Here is a 15,562-nt window from a genome sequence, read left to right as displayed (position 1 = left end):
AGATATGTACAACATGAAAGGTTGAGTACAACGCAGGGATTCCCCAAGTTGTCAGCCCCACTCCACAACAGCAGAGGGAGCTAAAGCTGTTTTAATACAAGTCACACAGATGATCTTCCTTTAAGCTTCCTGGTTCTGCATAGCCTTCCCAAAGCTTTTCTGCATACAAGCCCACAGGCCATCAAGCCAATCAGTAGGTTTCACTCAGGTATGCTAACTCAGCATATGAGATGAGATAAAAACAAAGAGATCAAGTGTGTTTGGATGCAGTCACATTGGCAGCACGTGACCTTAATTTCACTGTCTATGCACGTGAAAAGGGGGCAGCCATGCAGAGTGATCAGTTAGCACTGAACTGAGCCTGTGTAATTTTGCACTGTGTTTGTGTGTATACTTGTAGATGGCGAGTGGACAGCTGTCGAGGGCGGAGGCGTTGGCGTGCTCAGGCTGCAGGCATGCATGTCATGTGATGCTCTACTGTGACACGAAAAGTCAGCTGTTTGGGAGACTTCCTATCCGACATATCATACTGGTGAGAAAGAGCACTCTGTGTGTGTGTGTGTGTGTGTGTGTGTGTGTGTGTGTGTGTGTGTGTGTGTGTGCGCGCGCGCGTGTGTGTGTGTGCGTGCGTGCGTGCGTGTGGAAAAGATTGCATGCACAAGTGATGTACACCTTTCAGTGTTTCTGCCTGCATAAAAACACACTCCTGTTTGTGTCCAAGGAGCTCTGTCTCTGTGTATGGATGCATCAGTGTGTGTGTGTGTGTGTGTGTGTGTGTGTGTGTGTGTGTGTGTGTGTGTGTGTGTGTGTGTGTGTGTGTGTGTGTGTGTGTGTGTGTGGCCAAAATGCTGGACCCCACAAGTTTAAAGGGCTGTTTAAGGGTTAAGACTTGGTTGTAGGATTAGGGATATAATTAGGTTATGGTGAGGGTAAGGGTTAGGGTTAGGCATTTAGTTGTGATGGTTAGGGTAAGGGTAGTGCCACAAACCTGTGTGTGTGTGTGTGTGTGTGTGTGTGTGTGTGTGTGTGTGTGTGTGTGTGTGTGTGTGTGTAGATGGAAAATATTGCATGCACAAGTGATGTACACCTTTCACCCTTCATTGTTTCTGCCTGCATAAAAACACACTCCTGTTTGTGTCCAGGTAGCTCTGTCTCTGTGTATGGATGCATCAGTGGGAGCGTATAACATCCTCTGTCACTTCCTACAGATGCAAATGCGCTTTGACGGTCTGCTGGGTTTCCCTGGAGGGTAAGTCTTTTATGGTACTGCTTTTGTTTTATCCTTTTAGGTGAACAGGTTGGTTTAGCTTAGGTTTTTCTTCACAGATGAGCCCCGTCAAAAGATATAAACCTTTACGGCACAAAACAAACATTCACACATTGTCACGAACTGTGAAACATGAGAAAATATGCATTACAGGTTCTCCTTGTCTTGCAGTAAAAAAAATAACGACATTTCTAAAAACTGTAACTGCCAGACACATACTGATTAACTATTAATCAGTTGTACATGACTCACCTTCGCCTTAGTGTCTGTGATTTTACAGTAGTTAATGCCAGAATCATTCACGTACACAGTGAAATGATGTAACGCAGCAGGAAAAGTCTGCAAAAATCATGATGATATGCAAAAGAAAGTAAAGCTGCATAAGCAGATGGTAACAATGGTCAGAAGCAGCAGTGTCCCAATTATACATTATATAACATATACTAATTGTATTATTTGCAGTGTTTGCAGTTAGAATAGAGGAAATCTGCCTACTCTTACCATTTTATACTAACAGGAAATTATACAATTCATGTGCTAATGCATGTTAATCCAACAGCGATTCAGGAATGTCACTTTCTGTTAACCCTTGTGTTGTCCTCCGTCTGTTTTAACATTACCTGTTTATGAAATATAAAGTATAAATTATCACCCAATTCTGCGTTGCATCTTCTTAGCCAACTTCATTCCAACTTTTTACCACTAGTTGTACATTTCTTGTTGGAATTCAATGGTCAACAAACTTCATTTATATGAAATTATACCTAATTTTTGAGTTAAAAAAAAATCAGAAATTATGAAATATTTTGACTAATTGTTAAGATCAGAAGATGTGTGTGAGTGGATAAACACAGACGGGTTTACTGTATGTCAAAGTTTTGTCAGTGTAACGTTACTTTTTTGAAACAATTTACATTTTTTGGAACCATTCATGTTATATTTGGGCACTTTGGTTGAAAGAAACCCAAATTTATGATATAGAAACTTTGAAAACGGGTCAAATTTGACCCAAGGATAACAGGAGGGTTAATCTTCACAAACAGACAGCAAAGTGTTTAAGATTTAATGCAACTATTGCCTGAAAAATAAGAAATTCTGACATAAAAAACCCCAAAGAACACGTGCATGGCCATTGTGCTATAAAGTGTTTCTGTTCTTTTGTCTTATGACCAGTGTTGTGGGAGAAAACGCATTACAAGGTAATGCATTACTGTAATTGCGTTACATTTGTCTTACGCAGTAACGTTCTTACGTTCAGTAATCACATTACAGTTACTCATCAAACATTGATGTTGTTCCTTGCTTTACATACAATAAGGATCATATCCGTAAAATTCAACACAGCGATGGCGTCTACAGAGGCTCTTCGGCCTGAGCAGTCTTGTGCTGACTGAAACAGATTGTCTGACAAACAATTTGAGAGACTCCTCCTTATGAGGTATGACCACCGCTTTAGTGATAAACAAATAAGCAGGAATAGTCTACTATAAAACCATGGTTTGGTGAAGAGCAACTCAAGTGAGTTTGCTTGAGTGTGTGTGGCCCGTTACATGCAGTTCATACGTCAATTAAACACATTTTTTTCTTTCATCTCACAACGTGATATCATGACTGCGTAGACATACACGCCACTTTCCAAAAAGCCAAGTGGCGTGTTATCTGTACGCGTTTTCAGCTATCCGCGTGTATGTCACGGCAGTCTGCAACGTCCGCTTTCTAAAGCCACGTGGCGTGTTATCGCGAGGCTACGTGTTATCGCGAGGCTACGTGTTATCGCGAGGCTACCTGTTATCGCGAGGCTACGTGTTATCGCGAGGCTACGGTTAGGAAACGTCACACGCGGGTTGGGTTTAGGAAAAGAACAACCGGTTGGGTTTGGGAAAAGAACAAACTTCGAAAAGAAACTTCACACGCAGGACGCGATCCCCGCTCTCATGGGTGAGAGTCTTGTTTTTTACCCATCCCCTTCATGCTCCCCGCTACGGCGTCAATTCACACGCAATCGCAAGGTAATGTAAGTCAATGGAGGCCAAACGGCGTTGATGAACACGCTAAAAAACGAGTATGCATCTTGATAACACGCCAATAATGGCATATGAATTGGCGTGTCATACATACGCTATTTCATGAGATCAATCTGCATCTCATGATGTTAGGAAGGCCAGTCTTATATTATTTTATTTATTGATATATTATTTTGAGGCAAACTATATTTGTACTAGGCAGGTTTATGAAGGCACAATAATGGCGCAAATAATGTAAGGAGTAGTGTAACTAATTACTCTCTACAGGGAGTAAATTAGTACATATAACAAAAGCACCTGTTTACGACATGGGCTCAACTCTTCGTATGGTTGTATTTACTCCTAAATTGAAGGCTTTATCTGATTTGTTTTTGTGTGAGACGTTTCAGAATGTGGCCATTCTCACTCGCCTTTAATTTGGCACCGCTATCGAGATCCAGCGAGGATTGTCTGGGCTTCTCAATCAGCTTGATTTATTTACTTCTGCACTAAGGAGTCTCAGGAGAGCAGTATGGCTGAAACGGTTTATCTACTTTATGTGATCCTGACCTTTGACCCCGCCTCCCACACTTAAGGTTCGTCAAACCATTGGAGGAGACCCTGGAGGCGGGGCTTAGCAGGGAGTTGTTGGAGGAGCTGGGTGTAGCTCTTCCTATATCGGTGGAAGATCATGCGGACTCTTGCTATGCCCCTGCTTCCTCACACTCCTCCTCCTCCCCGTCCTCTCGTCTTATCACTCACTTCTACGTGAAGAAGATGGAGGAGGAGCAGATTAGGGAGGTGGAGAGAGCGGCTGCATCCACTGCAACAGATCATGGACAGGAGGTGTGTGTGTGTGTGTGTGTGTGTGTGTGTGTGTGTGTGTGTGTGTGTGTGTGTGTGTGTGTGTGTGTGTGTGTGTGTGTGTGTGTGTGTGTGTGTGTGTGTGTGTGTGTGTGTGTGTGTGTGTGTGTGTGTGTGTGTGTGTGTGTGTGTGTGTGTGTGTGTGTGTGTGTGTGTGTGCTCTCTCAAATTTCAATTTTCCTTATTGGCATGACAAAATCAATACATATGTGTTGCCAAAGCATAGGAACAAACAAACAGACAACAAGGGGTAAATACATATATAATAATAAAAGTAAACAGGATAATTAGGATATAATGGCAGATAATAAACAAATACTGTGCATGTCCCTCTAAAGGTATGATAAATAAAAAACAAAATAATAATAAAAACATAAAATGTTAAATTCTCTGCTTATTTTGCCTTACATTGTGGCAGATGAAGACATATTTAACTGCTAGCTTTGTCATACTTTTATCTTCTATCTTTCTCTTCCCCTGCTTTTTGGTGTTAGTGTAGGCAGTGAAGACTGGTATACTTATGTGTCTCTCTCTCTCTCTCTCTCTCTCTCTCTCTCTCTCTCTCTCTCTCTCTCTCCAGGTTCTAGGAATGGTCAGAGTCCCTCTGTACACTACGAAAGGTGGGGGAGGCCTCGCGGCTTTCCTGTCGCACTCGTTCATCGGTAATGCTCGCTTGCAGCTGGCCGACTCTCTGCTGCGTCTCAACCTGGTTGCCCCTGAGGAGTTGCATAAAGCCCTCACACACTCTCTGAAGATACACACACACACCGCAGAGGACCTGCAAGTGGCCTTTGCGCTAACGGAGGAAAAGAGGAAACGGTTTTGAAACACATCTGCACCAGCACATCCTCTCCAGCACATACACAGATACAGTTTGCCTATCGGCAACGTTCAACACAATCCTTCACTCACACACTTAATCCTAAACACACACACACACACACACACACACAGATTCTGAGCTGGTGACTCATAATTGCCTCATGCATCAAACTGTTTAGGAGAAAATATTATCAACTGCTTCATTATTAATACGAATAAAATCATTTAACTGTCTATGATATTCCAACTTTTTTTCTGTCATTCTACTTCTGATGTGTTCATTTCTAGCAGAAAAATACAATAAAATCTAATTATATGATGTAAAAATGGTAATCAACACGCCTTCATCAAACCTTTTTGTATTTTAATGTTATGATGATGATGATTTTAATTATTCTATCAGGAATCTAGACGCATTGTAAGCTAGTGACAGCGCGTACAAAATAGCAGCCAAAAAAGGCAACGTATGACAATAGAAAGTAAACCGAAACATATTGAGACGTGACACACGGCTGTGCTACCTTATATGATAATGCGTAGGCACCCTGTGCTAGTCTACAACTACCAAGATCAAAAGGGAAGCGGAAAAATACCCTCTTTTTCAATCAGGTGAAATTCTTTGTCGTCTTTGTGCTGCTCACAGCTTCTGTGGTTTCATTTATGGAGTTATTGCGGCGGCGCCGGTGCAATCCAAGGATTAATTACGTCCGTGACATACTATATAGCCTACAGCGGAAGATTTGATTCTGTTTAAGTGTACCCTCGGTGCGCATAACGCGCCTGCACCAGATGTTGGTAACCTCATTCCCAGGCAGTCTTGCAGGCAGTGAGCAAGAGCAGAGACATCATTCTGCCTAATGTTCATGATACCTACTCTTAAGTGCACAATGTGAATCTATCTGCTGTTTGTTTTTGCAGGTGAATCAACCTGACATGTTGGAGATATTGCACGTATTACTGTATAGTGCAGAAATACATGTCGAGAGAATACAACAAAACCTTGAGACAATGTTCATTACTACAGCGCGTCTTGTGTGATAAATCGCCCTCAATATCTGATAAATTGGATACATAATGTACCTAAAAGATGAGAGTGGCGGGATGGAGGATGCTGAGAGCAACACGCTCATTCACTCATCTTTTATTCAGCTTTTTATACAATAGATTTGGACTCTTTGCATTTTACGAGGACAGGAGCACCCATTATTGACTCATCTTTGCGCAGGTGTTGATGGAGTTAGTGCTGTGAGTCGGATTCATTAGTGAAGGAGTGAGTGTGATCTGCTGTCCATACGTGTCTCTCAATCAGAGTGGGTTTTTCTCAGCTGTCGGAAGGAAAAAATGCACCACATCCGGCGCAACAGACAGGAAGCACAGGAGACAGATAGTACGAAACACTGCTGTCTATGGTTGTGTTTATGAAAGTCTGTTTTTTGTGTGTGTGTGTGTGTGTGTGTGCGTGCGTGAATCAAGCTGCTTGAGGACATGCCTTCTTGAAGCGTGCATGTGTGCGTGCATGGAAACGGTGGCATCTTGCACGTGCGACGGGAGAGGATGCTGTCCTGCAATGGCGTTGTGAGATTCGAATAAAACAAGGTCATTGGAAAAACATTTCGAGAGAGAAAAGGATGGAGGGCTGGAGGGATGGAGGGCTGGAGCGAGGGAGGGCAGTGCAGGCGAGGGATGGATGGATGGATGGATGGATGGGGGGTGGGGGAGAGCGGCAGCGAGGGATGCTGAGGGAGAAAGGCAGTATATTCATAGCAGCAGCGGTATTTATAGCCGCCCAGAGGAGAGGAGAGAGCAGGGGGCGTGGCTTGGGTTGTGGCTTTCGCGAGGCTTCACAAGGCAGAGAGGGAGAGAGGGAGGGAATGGGAGGAGAGAGGCAACTCTGGCTTGGCGAGAGAGCGAGAGAAGGGAGGGTTATTTGGCATATTTGGCAGGAGAGGGAAGAAAGAAATGAGGGAGGGCTGTTTTTGAGTGTGTGTGTGTGTGTGTCTGAGAAATGAGAGAGAGAGAGAGAGAGAGAAAGAGAGAGAGAGAGGGAAGGAGGAGGGCACTGAGCTGAGAGAAATCTGTCAGATTCAAACACACTGCTCTGTGTGTATGTGTGTGTGATAGAGAGAACAAGGGATGAAAAGAGAGGAGGAGAGCTGAAGAACAGATAGAAAGAGACAGCAGAGGACCACAAAGTGAGGTATGTACGGCTGCCATGCTGCACATGAATGCAATAACAACCGGTCTTTATATATAAATATTATGTGTGTGTGTGTGTGTGTGTGTGTGTGTGTGTGTGTGTGTGTGTGTGTGTGTGTGTGTAAAAGTCCATGCGTGACTAAAGTAAGCATGTCTATGTGTTTATTTATAGTTTAGTGTTTTAAAGGCACACTGTATTCCCATCGGGGGTTTCTAAGTGGACAAATGGATGTAGGCTACTGACTGTTAAGGGTATTAATTATGTAATATGTGTGCACCATTTTCAGTGGTATGCTCTGTTTGTGTGTGTGTGTGTGTGTGTGTGTGTGTGTGTGTTTACATGCTTGTGTAATTATGCTGAGGTGTTTATGTGGCCATTGTGTGGAGCCCTGTTACAGCGCCTTGACCATATGGGGTGATTTACAGCCATTGTAAATATAACTCAACCCTCCTGTGCTGTGAGAGCTGTAGAAGCTTAATTTCCCCCCTCAGCAGCTTATCACCTACACCATTGACAGCTAATTCACATTCTGTTATTATATAATGAAGATAAGCAAATGGCTCAAACAGCCTCCTCAGAGACATCTACTGTACAAAGTAACATTTCCTTTGTGCTGTTGATTTACTGTGCAACAACAAAGATTGTGATAGTAATGTCGGAGTAATAACGGAGGAGCCTAGCCGAAGAAATTGCAATGTTAAAGCTCTTGTAGGTGTTTTGTTTCAGTATCAAGTGCAGTTTCTTTGACATGCTAAGAACATGATTGTAGTGTATTTAAAATTTTACAAAGGCAGCTCACAGGTTACTTAAAAAAAAAAAAGTCTTGTCCAGTCTGAGATGCAAGTGCCTGACCTTAAACAACATGATGGTTGCCCATCTTGCATTAAAAACAACTTAAAAAAAATTGTTGTTTCACACAGACTTCTTGATTTAAAACATAACAAAACATGCAGAATACTCTTTGTACCAGTGAGGAACGTGTGGCAAATTACGTCATTTTTTTATGTGCATTTTATGCACCATGCACATGCATAAGGTGCATTTAGTGATGCTGATTCTGATCTAGTCCACTTCCCAAGGCACCATTAAGTAACATTTGTCCTGATACATGAACATTTTCCTCCAAATTTGAAACAATATGAGCAGAGATATGAGATTTGTGGATGGAAAAAGTACTCACTTCTTTTGCTTAAGTAAAAACAGAGATAACACGGTGTGGGAATACTCAAAAAAATATTACTAGATTAAAAGTGCATGAGTTAGCATCAAAATATAATTGAAGTACTTAAAGTGAAAGCACTCTTTGTGCAGAAATGCTCATTTCAGAATAATGTACATTACTGTTTCATAATTATTCATGCATTAATGTGTAAACATCACTTTAATGTAACGCAATATGAATCTGCAAAGTAACTAGTAACTTAAGCCGTCAGATAAATGTTGTGCGGTAGAAATGGAAGTAGTATCTCAAAATTGTACACAATGAGATTCACTTATACAACCTGTAGTGCAGTAGAACCACATCTAAACTGGCCTGTAATGAGTGCTGTCCCTGAGTGATCCAGGGAAAGTGCTGGTGGAGAAGTAGAGGTTTGAGCGGGTCCTGAGGAGCGGATGTGGCCAACCTTTACAGCCTCTCGGCCCTCACAGTGCCCGACTGTCCAAAACGCTTTTCATTTCACTGTTTTATCCATCTTTTTTTCCAATCATGCTCCCTGCCAGGACACAGAGGTATGCTTTCCACAAACATTACCTGTAAAAGATCCCCCACATAAAACTCAGCCATGGCATGACCTGAGAAATGTAGACTGCAGTGGAAGTTATTTAGTTCATTTTGCAGCCCTGTCTGATACAAAACTGCCCTCAGTGCTATTGCAGTTAGGCACCATGCCAGAACCTGAAAGCCACCGTATACTGGGTGTGAAATATACTTTCCAAGACACATTGCCAAAGAGTACTCATTTCTACCTTTATTATAAAGTTCACATCTTTTATTGGCCACACTTTCTTTGATATGATGCATTATGTGCAGTTCTCCACTGCCACCTTGAAACTAGTTGCCCCTGTGGTGTGTGTTTTGGCAGTGATGAGAACCAGGATTAAGCTGCTGCTGAAAACTTTCTGTGAGATTTGCAGGTACACGGTAATTCTCTACAGATGGTGCGAGAAGTAAAAAGCTGTGGTGGCATACTATGCTACGGCTTCCTGTTTGCTGTGGCAGCTGTTGCACAAGCAGCCGTTGGGGAGGATATAGAAGAGTGTAGAGAGACTGGCAAGAAGCAAACTTTGTCAGTGATATGATGAATTTGGATTTTTGCTACTTTGCATATAGCTAATCTTGCATCGGCCTAAATCTCATGACACGTTCTAAATGAAGCCTGGTGCCAGTGCCAGTGCCAGTATGAGGGCGCTCTACCTGTTGTTGTGCAATCGGGTTGGCTGTATGAGCGGCTTTCAGATTTTGCTTTGACATCTCGCAGCCAATAAATGAGCTGTCAGTTAGCTCTCAGCGGTTCAATGTGGTTCAGCGTCAGTATTTTTGCAGTAGCACGTCTGTGAGAAAGCACAGCTTTAGAATATGATTGGTCGTGCGTATTCTTAAAGCGAGACTATGTAACTTTCGAAAAAAAAATCACTTTCTTCTTTATCTTCTTCTCTCTTACAAATGGAAAGTGAAATCCATCAGAAATAAAATTCACGCTCACTCAATTCAACTCAGTCAGGGCTTTTGCTGCTACAGCCTTGCCTTGGTCGAGGTTTAACCAGTAGCTTATGGTGGTTGAACATAACAGATATTGCTGTGTAAATGAAATGATTGTCAGTTCACTGACTATATGACCTGTCTCTTGTTGTTCTACTGTTGAGTTTTAGCATTGACATCAGCCTGTTATTGTTATTCACGGCCACAGTGCATTACCTTGATGGGCAGCTGGATTTTTGCAATATCACAAGATCACACGAGAATGGCAGGCATAGTTGTAATTTACAGGGGGGGTGGCTTACAATCCCCCCAATAATCAAAACTGGCCAGTGCAACCCACCCCAAAAACGTATAATAACTTCCTTAACATAAATAAAGACATTTGCACCATAACTTGATGCAGAAAAGGCGCAAATTGTTGCAGAACAATTCACCAGAATGCAGAAAATGATGTGTTTGACATTCAAAATTTCTATTTTGCTCAAAAGTCGAGATCTCTTGTTTTGGTGGAACGTGTACGTTCAAAAGTTGTTTAAGTCGTGCAACAGAAAACTGAGACTGCACAGATAGTCTAGCTAGCTGTCTGGATTTACCCTGCAGAGATCTGAGGAGCAGTTAACCATAGTCCTTATAAATCCACCGGAGTTTAAAATGCCAACACAAAGGAAACCCAAAGCAATGGATATCCGGCCTAAATGAGTGAAATCCAGCGTAATTTCCCAGATGTGGAACGTCGTGGATATAGACTAGGCTTCAAGTAATGCGTTTTTGTTTAAACAACCAGCTAACCGAACCAATCAGCATCCGCTGAGGAGCTACTGGCAGCTATGAGTGGTTTAGATGTGAGTGACGGCCGCGACTGTACGGTCAAAACAGCAATGGCAGATGTGATAGACAGATGGTTCATCCAATCACCTGCCAGGGATTTTTTTAAAGTGCCTGCCCTTTCCTAAACAATTTCCAATGATGGCTTCTCAGATGGCTTTGTGTTAACAAACCATCTGGCGACGCAGGTTACTGTTCAGCAAAAGTTAAATAGGCTCGCTTTAAAGGGCTACTGGGCCAACTTAGTATTGCTCTTTCATAAAGTTAGGGTACTCACAAGAGACAGATTAAAAAAAGAATGGCCTACATCGATGCAGCAGAGGCCAAGATATCCCAACTTTTAGTCTCCAGTTCAGTCAAACTCAAAGAACAAAGGATCCTACATTCCCCATAATGCAATTTGATAGCATCTTTCATTAGTCCCTTTCTGCTAAACTTTGAAGTTCTCTCTCTAGAGCCAAAGAGGACATTATACAACTATTTTCACTATCGGAGTAGTTCTCCTCAAGAAGAGTAAACTGACCTTAAAGAAGTATTCAGATCCTTTACTTAAGTAAAGGTACTAATACGACATTGTAAAAAATACTCTGTACCTAATTGACAGTATTTAAGTATTATCAGCAAAATGTACTTAAAGTACTTAGAGTAAAAGTACTCATAATGCAGTAAAATATTCCCTGTCAGTGTTTTACTATTATATCTGATGTTTCTGGATTAGTATTCCTGCTACGTTAATGTGTATGTTGCACTGCTGTAGATGTTTAAGGTTTTGCTTATTTGAGCTCCTTTACATACTGTTGGGTAGTTTAATCTACAGCAATGCATCATTTCTATAAGATCATGTGTTTGTTGCGTCGTTGTCCTGTGAGAACCACGTATCGTATACTGTATGGTGTCTCTGAAAAACAGCCCTGCTTTCAGCTTTGTCACAATGCATTTTCCAGCTGATCCAAGAGGCTTTTTAAAGGTGTTATTTAACTTAAGAACCACATTTGAAAATACAGGGTTTTCACTGGACAGGATGGATATGAAAAATTGTAATCTGAAAAGTAACTAGAACTAGAATCTACAATATTAACCTCTGAGATGTAGAGGAGTGAATCAAATTTGTTCCGAAGTACATTACTTGAGTAAATGTACTGTACATTGCTACATTCCACCACTGAAAGTAGCTGGAGTGCCCTTTTAAGATATCAATAATGTTGCAGATGTTGCACTATGAGTACTTTTACTTTAAGTACATTTTGCTGATAATACTTACGGTACGTACTTTTAATCAGGTACGGAGTATTTTCACAATGTGGTATTGCAACCCAGTCTCATGGCAGTTCGTGAAATGGTCACGTTATTTAATCTATTGATTCGTGTTCACGGGGACGTTTTTTTCGTCATTTTCGTGCTGGCCACCACGAAAATGTAAAGTAATGTATTTAAATGGGAAGCATATGTCGTGATCAAAGCACGACTACGGTAGCGAGTAGTATGAAATAGAGATGGTCGACTCCGATACTGCCTAAAACGCTGGTATCGGTATCGGGAAGTACTGGAGTTTATGCACCGATCTGATACCACGTAATAAAGCCCTAAAGAACATCTACGTTAAAGTAGTTTATTTATGTGCTTTTTCCGTTATAACCGACTCAAACTGCATAATAAAAGAAAGTTCTGTGGCATTCATTGCTTTTTGTTTGCTCATGTTTCACAAAGAGTTTAACCTGATAGAAATCATGTCACATCCATACAGGGATAGTAGTATACAGTTGTTAAAACATAATAAAATATATGACACACTGATATCGGATCGGTACTCGGTATCGGCCGATACGCAAGTTTAGGTATCGGAATCGGTATTGGGAAGCAAAAAATGGTATTGTGCCATCTCTAGCATGAAATGCCGAAAATCCACTTAAGGAGGTTGGTTGGGGTGGTGGACGGGTCAAACAATTCAGGACTTTCACCCCGGAAGCCGGGGATCGCGTCCCGCGTGTGGCGTTTTGTTTTCACGAACTGCCGTGAGACCGTGTTGGGTATTAGTACCTTTACTTAAGTAAAGGATCTGAATGCTTCTTTACTCTTTAGTTTACTCTTCTTGAGAAGAATTACTCGGATTGTTAAAATGATTGTATTATAACATTGTTTAAAAATTGAAAAAAGACATGACAGACACTGTTGTCCTTCTGTTACCTGCAACACATTTTAGTCTCCTGCTGAAACATCCTCGGGTCATGATGAGGTATGTGGAACAGAAGCTGCTGTAAGCTGTGATGTTGACAGCTCAGGTCCTGTCTGCTTCCGTTACGCTTCATGTCGGTGCTACAGCTCCAGTAGACTCTGCAGAATAAGATAACAGTGCACATACACTACCGGTCACCGGTTTGGGGTCACTTCAGAAATTTCCATTCCACTCCATTATAGACAGAATATCAGCTGAGATCAGTTGCATTGTTTTTTTCACCAGGGCAGCAGTTTTCAGATTACATTATGTGCTTACATAATTGCAAAAGGGTTCTCCAATGTTTTTCTCAGTTAGCCTTTTAAAATGATATCAGATTAGTAAACAGAATGTGCCTTTGGAACATTGGATGAATGGTTGCTGATAATGGGCAATGTAGATATTGCATTAAAGATCAGCCACCCACTCAGATCAGCTGGTATTTTGTCTACAATGGAGTGGAACGGAAATTTGTAAGTGAGCCCAAACTTTTGACCGGTAGTGTACATACATATGAATCATTCTTTTTGTGTTCAGTAGTTTTCCAAAAAGATCTATTCTATGCTATTCCATTCCATTCTCCCAACTGTTGTTTATCTCCTTGCTTCCTGCTGCAGCATACATTGCAACATTCATCTTCTCCCAATCATGTTATGTGTTTATAAGAGCCTCTCCAATCAGTCTGTCAGACAGATGAGTGTCTCACCTGACTCGTGTTCAGAGCAGTGAGTGCACAGCTGTAGCCCGTCTGACAGGCACAAGATAGCATAAGATCATGTTCGACACTTTTTTTGCACCCTTTGAACATTTCAGTGTTTATCTGTGATCGCACTGCGCTGATAAAGATGATACGTCAAGGCCTGTGCATGCTTTCACAGTTCAGCTAAAACCCCCTAGTTCCCGAAAGTCAACTTGTCAGGAAGTGAGATCATCTGGCCGAGGGTACTGTTGACACCCACGTGTTGTGTTTTTGACATTTTACGCCGCAAAAGCAACGGTTTGGCTTTGTCCCAGGTTCGCTGGAATCAGGGGTGATTTTCTACTCATAGGAGGCAGCTGTTGAGAAACAATGCAGCTGTAAGAATAAAAAAAAAATTAAAAAAAATTCTGCAAGAAACACGACACAAGATAACGTTCTGTACAGTACCGTAACTGGGCCAACGTAGCACAGTGTGGTTGGATCTCACAATATCCCACTTGTATTACTTCTGCTTCGTGCTTCATTTTTTTTCCTTCAGAAGAAATGAGCAGAAAATCCCCTTAGTAGCAATGAGGATCTATCACACTGTACCACATGGATCCTCTCTTGTCTTCAATCTAATTGATATTCTCTACACATGACCTCCTTCTTTCAATGACCTCGACTTAAAGTATGAAACACTGTTCCCAGATAACCTCCACATCTGCCCTTGCTGCCCTTTCTGCCCACCCCCCCACATCAGTCGCGTTCTCTCTCTTCTCCCTGGTATTTTCCTGAATCTCTCCCAAGCCCTCCCCTCTCTTTCTCCAATCATTTACATTTGCTTTGTTCTGTGCAGATTAAGGTTGCACGCTGATGATGAAGGCCTCCCGAGGTCTCGGGGCCCTTCCACTCTCATTTTTGGAAATCTCTCTGCTCTACTTCTCCATTTACTCCCTTCTAGTTCTTTCTGAAACCGTGGCCGTATCGCATCCACCACACCGTTTTGGAACAGGAAATGAGAGTCTAACAGCCGTTGCTTAGTTCTAAGCGATTGTCGGCTTTACTGATGATTTTCCACTTTCTCACGGCATAGATCTATTAAACAATTCCCCACAGTACTCTGTCAAAGGTGACCACATTAAGCTAGGCCATGTTCAATCTGGTTAGTGTTGGCCACCTTTTCTTTCAGCTACTGTTTTTTTTTTTTTTTTTTTTTTTTTTTTTTTAACCAAACCCAAATTATTCTGAGGTTGATTGAGGAACAATGTTTTCAGTGAAAGCTGACTTTGTCACTCGTTGTTGTGTGCTGAAACCTGTTGAGAAACTAAGACAGGATGTGGGAAGTGAAGTTGCCTTTGTATGTGTGTGTGCCCGCCTTCCTGACTGCCTATTTGAAAGTAAAAAGCAAGACACAATGTGTGAGCTCATCTTCTCAGTACAGTTGATGCTGACTAAACAACCATGCAAATGCCTGTGTCTAATGCAATGTAAGCATTTAGCCATGTGCATGCAGAACTAATTTGATAAACCTTTTTCAAATGCAGGCTAGCTGGGCTTTTGTCACTAGTTTTGTCCCACAGGTGCTTGATCTTTACTTTTTTGCGCCTATCGCTCCTTCCTTTCCATCCTCATCTTCTTCTCTTGATCCCCTCTTCATCAGGTTGTTGGCCCTGTTCTCTGCCAAGGATCATTGTTGCTGATGGTATCTGGCCAGTGGATGCTCAGGCAGCTGTTGATGAATGTTTGTACTTTTGTCACTGTGGTCCTGGTTGTCCTCCATGTCTCTGATCCGTAGAGTAGTATAGGCTTAACCCTCCTGTTGTCCTCGGGTCATATTTGACCCATTTTCAAAAAGTTTCTATATCACAAATTTGGGTTTCTTTCAACCAAATTGTTAAAAGGTCCCATGACATGCTGCTTTTTGGATGCTTTTATATAGGCCGTAGTGGTCCCCTAATACTGTATCTGAAGTCTCGTTCCCGGAATTCA

At 41.9% G+C, this 15,562-nt stretch overlaps 2 protein-coding genes across 7 annotated transcripts in view; both read left to right on the top strand.

Moving 5' to 3' along the window:
• Positions 1-114: 114 nt before the first annotated feature.
• Positions 115-5,192, top strand: zgc:103759 (U8 snoRNA-decapping enzyme). 4 transcript variants are annotated; one of them, XM_028583723.1, is made up of 5 exons: positions 115-193; positions 401-532; positions 1,143-1,249; positions 3,867-4,116; positions 4,715-5,192. In XM_028583723.1, exons 2-5 carry the CDS (start codon positions 401-403, stop codon positions 4,958-4,960), a joined length of 735 nt encoding a protein of 244 aa, XP_028439524.1. In that variant the 5' UTR covers positions 115-193; the 3' UTR covers positions 4,961-5,192. The 4 variants fall into 4 exon arrangements, with proteins under 4 accessions (XP_028439524.1, XP_028439525.1, XP_028439522.1 ...); XM_028583724.1 differs by having other exon boundaries at positions 121-208; positions 1,209-1,249; XM_028583721.1 differs by having other exon boundaries at positions 121-208.
• A 1,709-nt stretch (positions 5,193-6,901) lies between these two features.
• Positions 6,902-15,562, top strand: part of arhgap4b (Rho GTPase activating protein 4b) — a 40,600-nt gene continuing 31,939 nt past the window's right edge. For 2 of the 3 annotated variants that reach the window (XM_028583461.1, XM_028583462.1), the window contains exon 1: positions 6,902-7,153. The gene's annotated coding sequence lies outside the window, so the exon portion shown is untranslated. The remainder of the gene's footprint in view (positions 7,154-15,562) is intronic. The other variant, XM_028583460.1, reaches the window with a different exon arrangement.

This window comes from Perca flavescens, chromosome 7 (genome assembly GCF_004354835.1).
Source record: "Perca flavescens isolate YP-PL-M2 chromosome 7, PFLA_1.0, whole genome shotgun sequence".
NCBI classification, from domain to species: domain Eukaryota; kingdom Metazoa; phylum Chordata; class Actinopteri; order Perciformes; family Percidae; genus Perca; species Perca flavescens.
This window is presented reverse-complemented; position numbering and strand designations above follow the sequence as displayed.